This window comes from Oncorhynchus keta, chromosome 12 (genome assembly GCF_023373465.1).
Source record: "Oncorhynchus keta strain PuntledgeMale-10-30-2019 chromosome 12, Oket_V2, whole genome shotgun sequence".
NCBI classification, from domain to species: Eukaryota; Metazoa; Chordata; class Actinopteri; order Salmoniformes; family Salmonidae; genus Oncorhynchus; species Oncorhynchus keta.
In genome coordinates this window covers 1,558,415-1,571,968 of record NC_068432.1, presented here as the reverse complement: position 1 = coordinate 1,571,968, position 13,554 = coordinate 1,558,415, and the positions used below count along the sequence as shown (strand labels likewise).

Genomic DNA, 13,554 nt, shown 5'->3' with positions numbered 1-13,554 from the left:
GTTAGCGGTGTGCGCTAAATAGCGTTTCAATCGGTTACGTCACTTGCTCTGAGACCTTGAAGTAGTAGTTCCCCTTGCTCTGCAAGAGCCGCGGCTTTTGTGGAGCGATGGGTAACGATGCTTCGAGGGTGACTGTTGTCGTTGTGTGCAGAAGGTACCTGGTTCGCGCCCGGGTATGGGCGAGGGGACGGTTTAAAATTATACTGTTACACCCCCTTTGTCCATCTTGGACTTCACATTTTCCAGAAGAAAGCAGTTGGCTTTTTCTGTGGAGTGTTTCACTCTGAAGCCCAGCTGCATGGAGTGTAATGTGAAGGGGCTGTTGTTGAGGTGGGCAATCAGCTGTTCTGATACACACTTTTCAACAACCTTTGACACCACAGGTAGGTACTAATGGGCCTGTACTCACGTCAGCAGGGTTGCCTGATTTAAAGATGGCCATTATTATGGCCGACTTCCATACCCTTGAAAACACTCCGAGACCAATAGATGTGTTGGTGACCTTAGTAATGGGGTCAATGAGTGACTCTTTGTAGTTTTTAAGAAAGGTAGAGTCCAACCCAAACACATCTTTGGCTTTAGAGTTCTTTAGTGAGCTAATCACCTTGTTCACCTTTGACTCAGAAACCTCCCTTATGATGAAGACAGTTTGAGCGTCTGAGCTGAGCTAGCACTGAGCCCAAGAAACCAGGAGGGGTTCTGTGTCAGTACCCTGACAGTTAATAAAGTATGAATTGAAGGCTAGTGCTATTTCGACTGCATCCTGTGCAAGATTGTTATTCCCCATGATTTCTAGTCTTTTTGCAGTGTTACTGTGGTCTTTCCCTGTTAACTTTTTTAGAATCCCCAGATCAATTTATAATTTCCCTTCACCAATTATGTTAATAAAAAAGTTTGCCTTGGCCAGTCTGATTTTTTTCATCACCTTATTTCTCAACATGGTAAACCTACGTCTGTCATGCTCTAATTTGGATCTTAGGGCTATTTTTAGAGCATAATCTCGTTCTTTCCATCCCATGTGGATGGGGGCGTGCTCCCTCTGCTGTCTCCTGAAGTCCACGATCAGCTCCTTCATTTTGTTGACGTTGAGGGGGAGGTTATTTTCCTGGCACCACTTCACCAAGGAACCTCACCTCCTCCCTGTAGGCTGTCTTGTCAGTGTTGGTAATTAGGCCTACTACTGTTGTGTCATCTGCAAACTTGATGATTGAGTTGCAAGCGCACGTGGCTTCACAGTTATTGGATAACAGGGAGTACAGGAGTGGGCTGAGCACGCACTCTGGGGGGCCCCTTCACCACCTGGGGGTGGCCCGTCAGGAAGTCCAGGACCCAGTTGCACAGGGTGGGGTTCAGACCCAGGTACCCTAAGCTTAATGATGAGCTTGGAGGGTACTACAGTGTTGAAGGCTGAGCTATAGTCAATGAACAGCCTTCTTACACTACTGTTCAAAAGTTTGGGGTCACTTACAAATGTCTTTGTTTTTGAAAGAAAAACACTTTTTGTCCATTGAAATAACATAAAATTGATCAGAAATACAGTGTGTACATATTGTTAATGTTGTAAATGACTATTGTAGCTGGAAACTGACTATTTTGTTAATGGAATATCTACATAGGCGTACAGAGGCCCATTATCAGCAACTATCACTCCTGTGTTAGCCTTTTAAAATGATCAACTTGGATTAGCTAATTGATCATTAGAAAACCCTTTTGCAATTATGTTAGCACAGTTAAACTGTTGTTCTGATTAAAGAAGCAATAAAACTGTCCTTTAGACTAGTTGAGTATCTGGAGCGTCATCATTTGTGGGTTCGATTTACAGGCTCAAAATGGCCAGAAACAAAGCCTTTCTTCTGAAACTCGTCAGTCTATTCTTGTTCTGAGAAATTAAGGCTATTCCATGCGAGAAATTGCCAAGGAACTGATGATCTCATACAACGCTGTAGAAAGAGGAGTGGGAGGCCCCGGTGCACAACTGAGCAAGAGGACAAGTACATTAGAGTGTCTACTTTGAGAAACCGACACCTCAGTTCTCAACTGGCAGCTTCATTAAATAGTACCCACAAAACACCAGTCTCAACGACTGGTGTTTTTTGTTAAAGAAGCAATAAAACTGACCTTCTTTAGACTAGTTGAGTATGTGGCCAATATCAACAGTGAAGAGGCGACTCCGGGATGCTGGCCTTCTAGGCAGAGTTGCAAAGAAAAATACATATTTCAGACTGGCCAGATACTCAACAAGTCTAAAGGTCAGTTGTATTGCTTCTTTAACAACAACATCATGACTGCCATCGATAAGAGACATTACTGTGCGGCCGTATTCATCGACCTGGCCAAGGCTTTCGACTCTGTCAATCACCACATTCCTATCGGCAGACTCAACAGCCTTGGTTTCTCAAATGATTGCCTCGCCTGTTTCACCAACTACTTCTCTGATGGAGTTCAGTGTGTCAAATCGGAGGGCCTGTTGTCCAGACCTCTGGCAGTCTCTATGGGGGTGCCACAGGGTTCAACTCTTGAGCCGACTCTCTTCTCTGTGTACATCAATGATGTCGCTCTTGCTGCTGGTGATTCTCTGATCCACCTCTGCGCAGATGACACCATTCTGTATACCTCTGGCCTTTTGGACGCTGTGTTAACTAATCTCCAGACGAGCTTCAATGCCACACAACTCTCCTTACGTGGCCTTCAACTGCTCTTAAATGCAAGTAAAACTAAATGCATGCTCTTCAACCAATCGCTGCCCACACCTACCTGCCCGTCCAGTATCACTATTCTGGACGGTTCCGACTTAGAATATGTGGACAATTACAAATACCTAGGTGTCTGGTTAGACTGTAAACTCTCCTTCCAGACTGACATTAAGCATCTCCAATCCAAAACTAAATCTAGAATTGGCTTCCTATTTCGCAACAAAGCATCCTTCACTCATGCTGCCAAACATACCCTCGTAGAACTGACCATCCTACCGATCTTTGACTTCGGGCGATGTAATTTACAAAATAACCTCCAACACTCTACTCAACAAACTGGATGCAGTCTATCACAGTGCCATCCGTTTTGTCACCAAAGCCCCATATACTACCCACCACTACGACCTGTACACTCTCGTTGGCTGGCCCTCGCTTCATATTCATGGCCAAACCCACTGGCTCCAGGTCATCTACAAGTCTCTGCTAGGTAAAGCTCCGCCTTATCTCAGCTCACTGGTCACCATGCACGCGCTCCAGCAGGTATATCTCACTGGTCACCCCCAAAGCCAATTCTTCCTTTGGCCGCCTTTCCTTCCAGTTCTCTGCTGCCAATGACTGGAAAGAACAGCAAAAATCACTGAAGCTGGAGACTCATACCTCCTTCTCTAGCTTTAAGCACCAGGTGTCAGAGCAGCTCACAGATCACTGCACCTGTACATAGCCCATCTATAAATAGCCCATCCAACTACCTCATCCCCATGCTGTATTTATTTATCTTGCTCCTATGCACCCCAGTATCTCTCTTTGCACATTCGTCTTCTGCACATCTACCATTCCAGTGTTTAATTGCTATATTGTAATTACTTCTCCACCATGGCCGATCCCTTATCCTAACTCATTTGCACATACTGTATTTAGACTTTTTCCACTGTATGTTTGTTTATTCCTTGTGTAACTCTGTTGTTGTATGTGTCAAACTGCTTGTCTTTATCTTGGCCAGGTCGCTGTTACAAATGATAACTTTTTCTCAACTAGCCTACCTGGTTCAATAAAGGTGAAATAAAAATAAATAAATAAAAAAGTGTTAGCTAGCCACTTACAGTGAATTAAGTGCTTGAAATGTATCGAGTAACCGGTACCCACAGATTTCCATCAATGGCGGCGTATAGCCTGAAACCATGAGAGGTTCGTCTAACCTGGTCATTGGGCAGTTGATGAAACTTGATTTGGTGGTCTTTTCTTCAAACAAAATGGTACGCAACAGCTTCTCTGCATTTTATCTATAAAAGCAGGGTTAGTTAGCTAACGTTTGCGATCTGAAGAAAGTAATTTGGGATCGGCTTGTTGGCTGACGTAGCTACATTCCATGCGACAGTCTCTGTTCATGCTAATATTTTTACATTTAGAATCAGTGTTTTTAGGTATGATGTAATTTGTAATTTAAGACATGGAAATGTTAAAAATGACTAACCAAGCATATCCAAAATGTTTATAGACTAAAAGTAAGAATACAGCCGTTGTCTGAAGTAGGCAATTTAACATGGGAGTAAGGGGAGTACCCCACGTCTGTACCCTACTCGGGGCCGTGGTCACGTTAAGCCACGCCTCATCGTGTATCTATGTAATTCCATGAAATAAGAAATTCATTGAAAATTTAGAGTTGTAGTAAGTTGACCACAAATCAAGTCTAATACAATTACCTAAGTCAGTGGTTCCCAAGCTGTGAGGCGCGCCCCCTAGGAAACTAAGTCCGGCTTCAAACGTACTCTTGAAAGTTTAATAGAATGCACAAGGTGCAATTTTTACATTGGGTAGTGCATCATCAGTTCCTCTTGTCATGTTAGTCATTGTATACCTTAGAGAGCTATTTATAACTTGTCAGACATGTCCAGATCAACTAGCCCACAACAGCTAACTTTTTTTTAAATGTAGGTTGTCACTCTTATCAAATGAATACACATTAGACATGGAAAAATTTAAAGAATTGCTAGAAAAGTAGCTTTAAAACTGCACCATTTTCTTTCCACCCACCGCAGCAAGATCTGAGATGATACTGGCATTCATCCAAGACAAGAAATATAGAAAATAAATATACAGGAGGCGACATAACAGTTTGTGGCAGAAAAAGGAAATGTGAATCACAATGCAAAGTGAAGCTGCCAGGCTATTTTAACTCATTTGTCAGTACAGTAGGTCAGTCAGCCCACAGAACTAGAATGTGATTATATTTCTATGATTCGGCCTCTAACATCAATGCTTATGCAATAACATCTTATGGCAGCTGTCTGGACTAAATTTCAACTATGCAACTATTCAACTATTCATGTAGGTCATGAATGTGTGTCAGTGTCTATCATACAATTAAACTAATAGCCTACACAAATAAAACAATTGTAAAACATGAAGCAAATTGTAGTTTCTAAAAGTTTTTTTAAATTAAAATCAATAGATTTAGACTATCATGGTTACAAGCAAAACTGGGTTGTGGCTAGATGGAATACAGCTACAGACCAAAAGTGACATGTTCGAGTCGCAATGGGGACAACCGTAGCATTTTCGCTAACCCTTACCGAATTCCCCTGACGTAACGTCACTTCTGTCCGTAGCTGTACTCTAACATAAACCGCAAAACTGTGGTACAAACTCTGAGCAGAGTTGGTACCTGTGAGAAAAATCATTTTAAAAAATGAGGCACAATTACACAAGCAGACCAATTTTCCAATCAATTTTATTTTTTTTAAACTAGGCAAGTCAGTTAAGAACAAATTCTTATTTACAATGACGGCCTCCTGGGGATCACTGCCTTGTTCAGGGGCAGAACAACAGATTTTTTACCTTGTCAGCTCGGGGATTCGATCCAGCAACCTTTCGGTTACTGGCCCAACACTAAATACTAGGCTACCCTGCCAGTTCACAACTGAACCTAGCCAAAATCACATCTGTACATTTTCAAGGCTTATTATCCATAACAGTTGTCCAACTAATTGTGCCTCCCCAAAAAATAAAAAAAATAAGAGTACGACAAAAAGTATAAACCCAGCACAACATTCAAAACATATATGACAACTGTCAAGATAACGTATTTGAACTACAAATGTACATTGCTAATAGGATCAAGTTACTGTTAGTTTCAGCAAGATATACTTCTGCAGATTTTCTTATGAATCTTACCAAGAGATCTATTATAGAGAATTTAGCAATGACATACAGCCTTCCTACTGTGACAAATATTCTACACTTGGGGAGTACACACACTACTACATGCTAAATTATCAATTTAAATACCATACAACATCAGAAGCATTACATCAAGGGCAGGAATTGTGTCGTTTTTAGAATGGGTTTTAAATAGAACTCATCGAGAGTTGTAAGGATTTTCAAAAATAATTTGGAGTTAACCCTACAAAAACCACAAATAAATGTTAGGTACATTTCCCTCTCACTCCATGCATTTGGCAAGTTTGGAAGGAAATGTATATCATTGCAGTGTGAATATGATGTGTTTATGGTGTTTGGAAAGAGGGTTATACCCATTTTCTCAGCGGCATTGGTAATCATCGAATTGGTCTGCATGCGTCACATGCAGGAGGAGTACATACCTCAACACTTCAGTGCAGGGATGAGAGATCTCTGCCCAGCAGCCCTAGCGACTCTAACCGATCTCTATGCCTTTCCTGAAGTAAAAATAATCCTATTAAAAAGCACCACTACCGGCCAATCCACTTCAATCAAATTCAAACATGGTCGTCAGTGACCATTACTGAGGACAAGGCCTTATTGGCACTGATACCTCAGTGGCTAGTGCAGGTCTTAAAGCAAATCAGTCACTGTCCAGAGAAGTTCTCTGGGAACTGGTAAAGAGTTGCAACGCTCCCAAGCAGCGTGCAAACATGGCAACAGGAGCCGAATGCCAGCTCTCGAGTGAGCTCAAGTACGTCTGAGATTCAGCACCATGGCTGGTGAGTGGTGACTCCTATCAGCTGTTTGCATTGTTTGTTTAAAACTCACTCTCCAATTAGTGCTCCCTTCAACCTTCGGTGATATAAAGGGAACTGTGCGGTGGCACCACTTTGGAGAAATCAAGGAAACTGATTATGTGCAGAGGCCCACCACTTCAAGATTATCATCGCTTTAAGTGTTAATACAGGGGTTGCCATGTTTAAAGCCTTGCCTACCTTGGTCTCTAGTGAAAAATATTTATGCACTTTCCTGGAGCTCCGTGGTTAATATAGATCTAAAGTTGAACAATGCAAACCTCGGTGTGTCATTAAGTGTTATTTCAAACCGTATTTGTTCATTGAAGAACGGCTGCTAAAGGCCACCTGCTTGTATGCGCCACTGATCCAGGTAAAGTGCAACCCAGCCGTTTGTGGAGCAGTAGAAAATGATGAACAGAGGCACACAATTATCTTGATAATTTGTGGAGGGGACACAATAGGTTAGAAAAGGTTGGACATCATCTTTGCAAAGCAGATCTACCGGTTCTATATAAAAAAATAAATTGTTGGTGGACGCTCTGGGTCTGCTAAATGTATTTCGCTGCAGTATCATGAATATCTAAAATAATTTCTGTAGGTAAAGTAATTTCTAATAAAATAAATGGTATGGCAAGTCGGAAAGTACAAAAGGCACCAAAAAAAAAAAAAAAAAAATCTACAAATTCAAACATGTGCAACAACTTACAGATTTAAAGCATAAATACCAAAGCAATAATAAAAGGTTCACAGAAATAAGGACGACAAAGTTCCTTCGACTCATGATTGCAGCACTCTTTGGATAGTCTCTCTCACCCAGTGTTACACTAGGATATTCTGGAGTATGAACACATCCGTATATTGAATTGAATCCCTCGAAGGAAGACTACATTCAACTTATAAGAAAACTGTCCGAGGCAAAGCAGCAACAATTTTCATACGTACATGAGATCACCACTCTACATTGTTAAAACACCAGACAGAGTAAATGTCAGAATTTTTTCGCATCGTGGGCAGAAAGATAGTAAATCTTGTATCCATACAAAACTTCCAAGACTTTGAAGGGTGTAGATCAAGTTTGGATTATTTTATTTTTTTTGTAAGGCACCTGGTTTAGCAGGCATTGTATTAAAAATAATGTTTGACATTTTGTAAAACCAAGTGCAATGTGGGTATGCTTCTGTTTGTACTATTTGTTGTCATAACAGTGGGTAAGCAACGGGAAATAGTTTGGTATATATTGATCAACATCCAAAACAAAAATCTCTTTGCTCTCATTCTTTTATGTTGAAATATCTTCAATAAAGTCCTTGAGACATTCAAAATCCTTAAACTCAGGGTTAAGATGCACCCATTGCTAGTAAATTAGTAAATGTTTTACCAATAAACAAATACAATAGATGAGTGAGATTTTCATGAACGATGCTCATTCCCTATGAAATATTTGCTGCATGTATTTATCAAACAATATATTACATAAAAATGGTTATACTACATATAAAGCATAGAACCTTGGGAGTATGAGGATTTCCACAAGCAATAGGGGAAGTTGAGCAAGTTATGACATGAAACGAGGCTTTTCAAAAAATGCTTCTGCAATGCTTAAGCATTGAAGAAAAATTCAAATACAGCCCATGACAATTTGCTAGAAAAAAAAGTGTTGAATTTCTATAGACACTCTGGGTGTAGGGGGAAAAGGTATATGTAATGGCAGAATGCATTTTACAGGGTCCTTTAAAATGACAGGTTAAAACAAAAACACAAAAGCATTCCACTGGTTAGATAAGATGGAAAGAAGAACATGTCAATTTAGCAGTGTTCGACGAGACGGGCCTTTCTCCGTTACACACGCCTGGCTCCTCCATTTCAGAGGGAATACCTCCACTCAACCCCCCACCTGCCTTTCACCACTAGGAACAACTCCATAGGGTTATGGAAACAGAGTAAATGTCTTTGTAGAACGTCAAATAAAATGCTCTGCTCAGACACGAGACAGCAGAAAACTAAAGAAACACAGTCTTACGAGTAAGACCTGCATAGTGCACCATTTTAAGAACATTGTCATCACACACTACAAACCACTACATACAAAAAAGCAAGCCAAACTCATATCAGGAATTTAAGCCCAAAAAAAGGAGGGGGGAAAAAAAAGGGGACAAGACACGCTTGCCGCCTCCTCTCTAGTCTACTGTAGCCATTTGGAACAAATCGGGTGCGGTCACTTTCGCATTGTGATCTAACTGTTGGGTAACGCTGCCATTAGACATCTATAGACTTAGCAGAAGGTCTAAGACTATAGCATAAGGTGGACTCAAATGTGATCATTTGTTAGCAAATAAAAAAGGTCTATGTAATGTATCATAAACGGTCATATTTTTCATACATTAAACATTTAGGAATTACCAACCATAGATGACCAGCAGCATGGTAAAACCCAGGTTGGATCAAAACTATAAAGCAAAATTATTTCCCTTTTGACAAATACATTTGTGTATGTTTACACATGTTAAGAGTATAAAGAAAAGCAAATCTCGGAAAAATATTTCTACTTTACAAGTCCATTGGCCGTTGACTATTCTTATCCATCGCACCATTTTGTTTTACCTTGACTCTCCATTAACGCACACAATATGATTGAACTGCAGAAACAAATCGCAACAATTTGGATTACATAAATATATTGTCCTTTGATTTAATATTTTGTTACATATATTTCTGATAGAATGGTCGTTACCCTGATTCGCAGCAGAAAAGACCATGATGGATTCAATTATCAGACGAGAGTAGCACATAATTACACTATCTATTAGCTTAATATCGGTTTATATATGTTTGATGTCAATAGAGCAGAAGGAATATTTACTGGCTTTGAATGACAACCACTTCCTTGACTGTTAAAATGCCACAGAGTCTCCTGGCTAGAATGTAAAGTTGCACAGCTTGCGCCCATCATGTTAAATGTGAAAACCTGTGTGGAAACACCCCTGACTCTAGAATCAGCTACTCACAGCACTCTTTCTGGATAAGATGTTTTACTAGCATCTTACATAACATCAATTCCCCTAGCTCAACCTCACTTGCCATCAATGATCCCAATGGAGAGGCCATTGTTGATTTGAGCATATCACAAGGTTGGAGTTCTTGGTTGTAGACTGTACAATATTGGCTGATATCGGTTTCCACAGCAACACTGCCGTGCAATTGAACCAACTATTGGCCATCTTACGTGAATGGATGGGTGTTTGAAAAGGCAAAGAGTATCCGGATTACATTTCCACCACAAATTACTTGCCATACAGTACATTGATAGTTTTCCTTCTGAGGCACTCACAAAAGGACATGGGCCTTTGTGAGTACCTCAGTCTCCCCCTCCCCATTAAGTTACAAGTACAAATTACTAAAAAAAACTATAACAATATAACTCTGGCAAATGCCCAGAAGAAATGCATCTATACTGTACATCAACCTGAAGAAAAACCCAAAGCAGAATTTGTTTTTCCATAGGAAATCTCTACTGAAGGCAAATTAATTCATGACGTTTTAGACTCAGAGTCATTCAAAACATAGGGGCCTTATAACCAAAATGTTGATTGCCCTCTTAAGACCTCCCCAACACACTGTCCTGATCAGGTTACAGAAGTCAAGCACACACTGCAGCATTCAAACAAGGTCGGTTTAGCAGCAAATGGAAGGAATTTTTAAAAACTTTTTGTTTGTATTTTCCTTTTTTTCTTTTAACAAAGTGCTTTCTTTTTCCATACACGTAATATATAATATACTATACAAATATAATATTTAGAAGATACATTTCAGCTTAATCTATTTACAAAATGAAACACTACAAAAACAAACCACGGATGGTATATAGAGAATCTTGACTACACTAACAAATTAGAATAAGATATTTTATTAGAAACATAAAGTATCATTCTAGTTTCAGAGAAAGTATATTTTCTCCCCTTTTAATTAACATCATGAGTTAATCAGTCTATGGCGTGCAGTGTGGGAGAACAATAACATTGTCCCTCTACAGCAAACGGAAAGGCATGTTCAGATCATGTAAGAACTCAAATAAGATGCTCACTGGATAAAATAAAACATTTTCAATTAAAACATGCCTTTTTTTCAGCATAGGGACAATGGTACTGTTCCACAGGGAGGGTTTGCAGCTGTGCCAATTTGATTAAATTTAGCCTTAAATCAACACATTGTCTTGGAATTAGAAAACCTAGTCCTTCAAATTGAGAAGATCGACAAGTTGCAGCAGCAAAGAGAGATGCTTGAGATAAAAGCAATCTCTCTAAAAAGCTGCGCGTCTCATTTCGTCTAGGCTGAGATCGTAACAGGTTAAGACTACAATTGCAAGTACTCAATTGAGAATCCTCATCCATACATTTTCTACCAATCTTCCCCATGACAGTGCAACGGAGCAGCTTTGTGTCAAGAACTGAACCATAACGATATCCATGATATTCAACCACTTACTTTCAGAACGCCTAAAAAAAACTATACCGTCTTCACAAAAAAAACAGAGGAACCCTTCCTTATCTTATGCAGAGTCACACTCCAGAAATGGATCTCTCTCGAATGAAATGCCTGCACACCAACAGAAAAAGGTCAAGGGAAATATTACAAAAATATTTTCTCTCTTTGTCACCCCCTCTCCAAAGTTTCTCTGAATGTGAGGATAGACCTTAGAAATGTGTCATGCTTATTAAAAACTTATCAATTTGAAAAAGTGGCAATTCATAATAGATAGATATACGTGTACTGTATGCATGAATGGACAGTACTATACATACACAACATAAATCACGTCATGTCAATGATGTATGTGTATCCATCTCACCTACATAGATGATACAAGTTATATACCTGTTGGTTACTTGTGATTGACGTTTTGACAGGCAAAATAAAATAAAAAAACATCCAAATTGCGCTCCATCCCTTTTCTACTTTGTGCCAAAGCACAATAAAAAGAGGTGGGAGTAGTAACTTCAGGAATCTATCAAAATGTTTCCAAGTCATCTACTTGAGAAGCCAACTGACAGAGCAAGCCTTTTAGAAAATGTTAATGAATGCTTCTTTCGGGACATAAATTGGACCCAAGCGAATTTCACAGTTCAATGAAAATCTCTGACCCTACCACATTTCCTACATTCAATACGGTGTCAGGTAAGCTGTGCAAAACCTTTACTTTATCTGGCTAGTCACCGTTTTTGTTGCATGTGTCTTTGGTACAAAAGAAAACAAATCAAAATATAGTGTGCAAATATTTTGAAATTCTATATACGAATATTTTTTTTTTTAAACCCTCCCATTCCCAAAGTCCAAGTACCGATAACCAAAGTAAATGTTTGTCAGAGCCATCTTATAATACAATGCACAGACTCTGTGGCATATATCTACATGTTCCATGTTCATATGTACATTCAGAATATTTTTAAAGAGCAGAAATACATTACAAACCCACACCGTCACGTTCCCTGCACCATGTTCTGCTCTCCCTCATTGTAAAATGGTCCACTATCCTTCAACCTCTGGGAGTTTTTGTAATCATCTCACTTTAAATACAAGGCACAATGAATAGTACTCTGATCAAATACAAATACGAACACCCCAAACCAAGGAATTCCAAACTTTTAGCACTCTCATCCCTACTTCGCAAGAAGCCAATGGCATTTTCATTTGAAGACACTTCAAACAAAGTGTATATAGAAAGAGAAAATTGATTGTTGTAATCACATCATCTAGCTTATAGTCGAGACGATTTAGGATCTTAGCCTTCTGCTCAAGTCCATCTGAAATATCTTCTCAGCTGCAGAAACACAGGAACAGAAACAATCTGGCTAAATCGCAAACCAACCTTCCTCACTGCATTCATGTCCTAAATGTGTAACCCCCAAACATTTACTTAAAAAAAAAAAAAAAGAATCATTCCCTCAAAATATACTATTTCTTTCCTTAATATTAGTAGTATTTCAAGTGCTTCTGTGTTTTTGTTGCCTTATGATGTGGTTTGCAGGTTGACATGTATAGGGTTACATTTTCTCCTCCTATGTAAATACCGTGGTACAAGAATGGGAAAACTGGCATCAATAGGTGTTCCTAACAGTATACACAGTGGCTGTTCTTCACTGGGAACACAGTTCAGTAAGGTGGCATAATAACAAGGCAGCTGATTAAAAGGACATGGGATTGACAGGAGAATATTTATATTGAATATCTCTGGTCGGCTCACTCTAAATAGAACTGCATCCTGTGTTGGCGTTCCCACTCTGGTACGCAGACATGAAACGGGTCGTTTGAACGCTACAGGAAAATGGCTACAGCTAGAACTGATGATCATTCTGTTTTGCTTCACTTCTCAACATAAAACATTTCAAGAGTTATCGTTTCATATATTGGCTTTGAATTCGCAACGCTGTGGCTCGTGAAGGTCACTAGCCACTTGCAACAAATGGCAAGTAACAGACTACTAAGTGCAGAGATAGCTACTAGTTTCATTTCTGTACATGCGCATTGTGTGAATACATACATGTGAAGCTATGGTATATGTATGTCTTCCCACTCAGCATTGGGAATGAGTTTCCGGATGGAATGGACATGCAGAGGGTGTGCCGTTACAGTGTGGGACAAGAATGGTGCGGGATGGCTTGGAGTGTGCCATCACCAGGCCTCTCTACAGGGCCTGTCTACACTCTAGATGTGGGTACGCGCAGCCCGACCAGACCTCCGGTGGGATCCCCCTTGCCAGTGTTCTCCAGGATCTGGTTCACAAAGTCTGAAGTCTCCCCGGCAACTGGCGACTTCACTGCAGAAAGAAACGTTTATAGTGTGCTGGTTATTTAGCTGCTTTAAACAGCCATTGTTAAAACTGTGTTTGG

At 39.9% G+C, this 13,554-nt stretch overlaps 1 protein-coding gene across 3 annotated transcripts in view; it reads right to left on the bottom strand.

Annotated features, from left to right (window-relative positions):
• Nucleotides 1-5,403: 5,403 nt before the first annotated feature.
• The window catches only part of LOC118390848 (CREB3 regulatory factor-like), a 34,835-nt gene continuing 26,684 nt past the window's right edge, over nucleotides 5,404-13,554 (bottom strand). For all 3 annotated transcript variants that reach the window (XM_035781539.2, XM_035781540.2, XM_035781541.2), the window contains exon 9: nucleotides 5,404-13,481. In XM_035781539.2, the coding sequence (XP_035637432.1) occupies nucleotides 13,363-13,481 (119 nt within the window). In that variant the 3' untranslated portion in view covers nucleotides 5,404-13,362. The remainder of the gene's footprint in view (nucleotides 13,482-13,554) is intronic.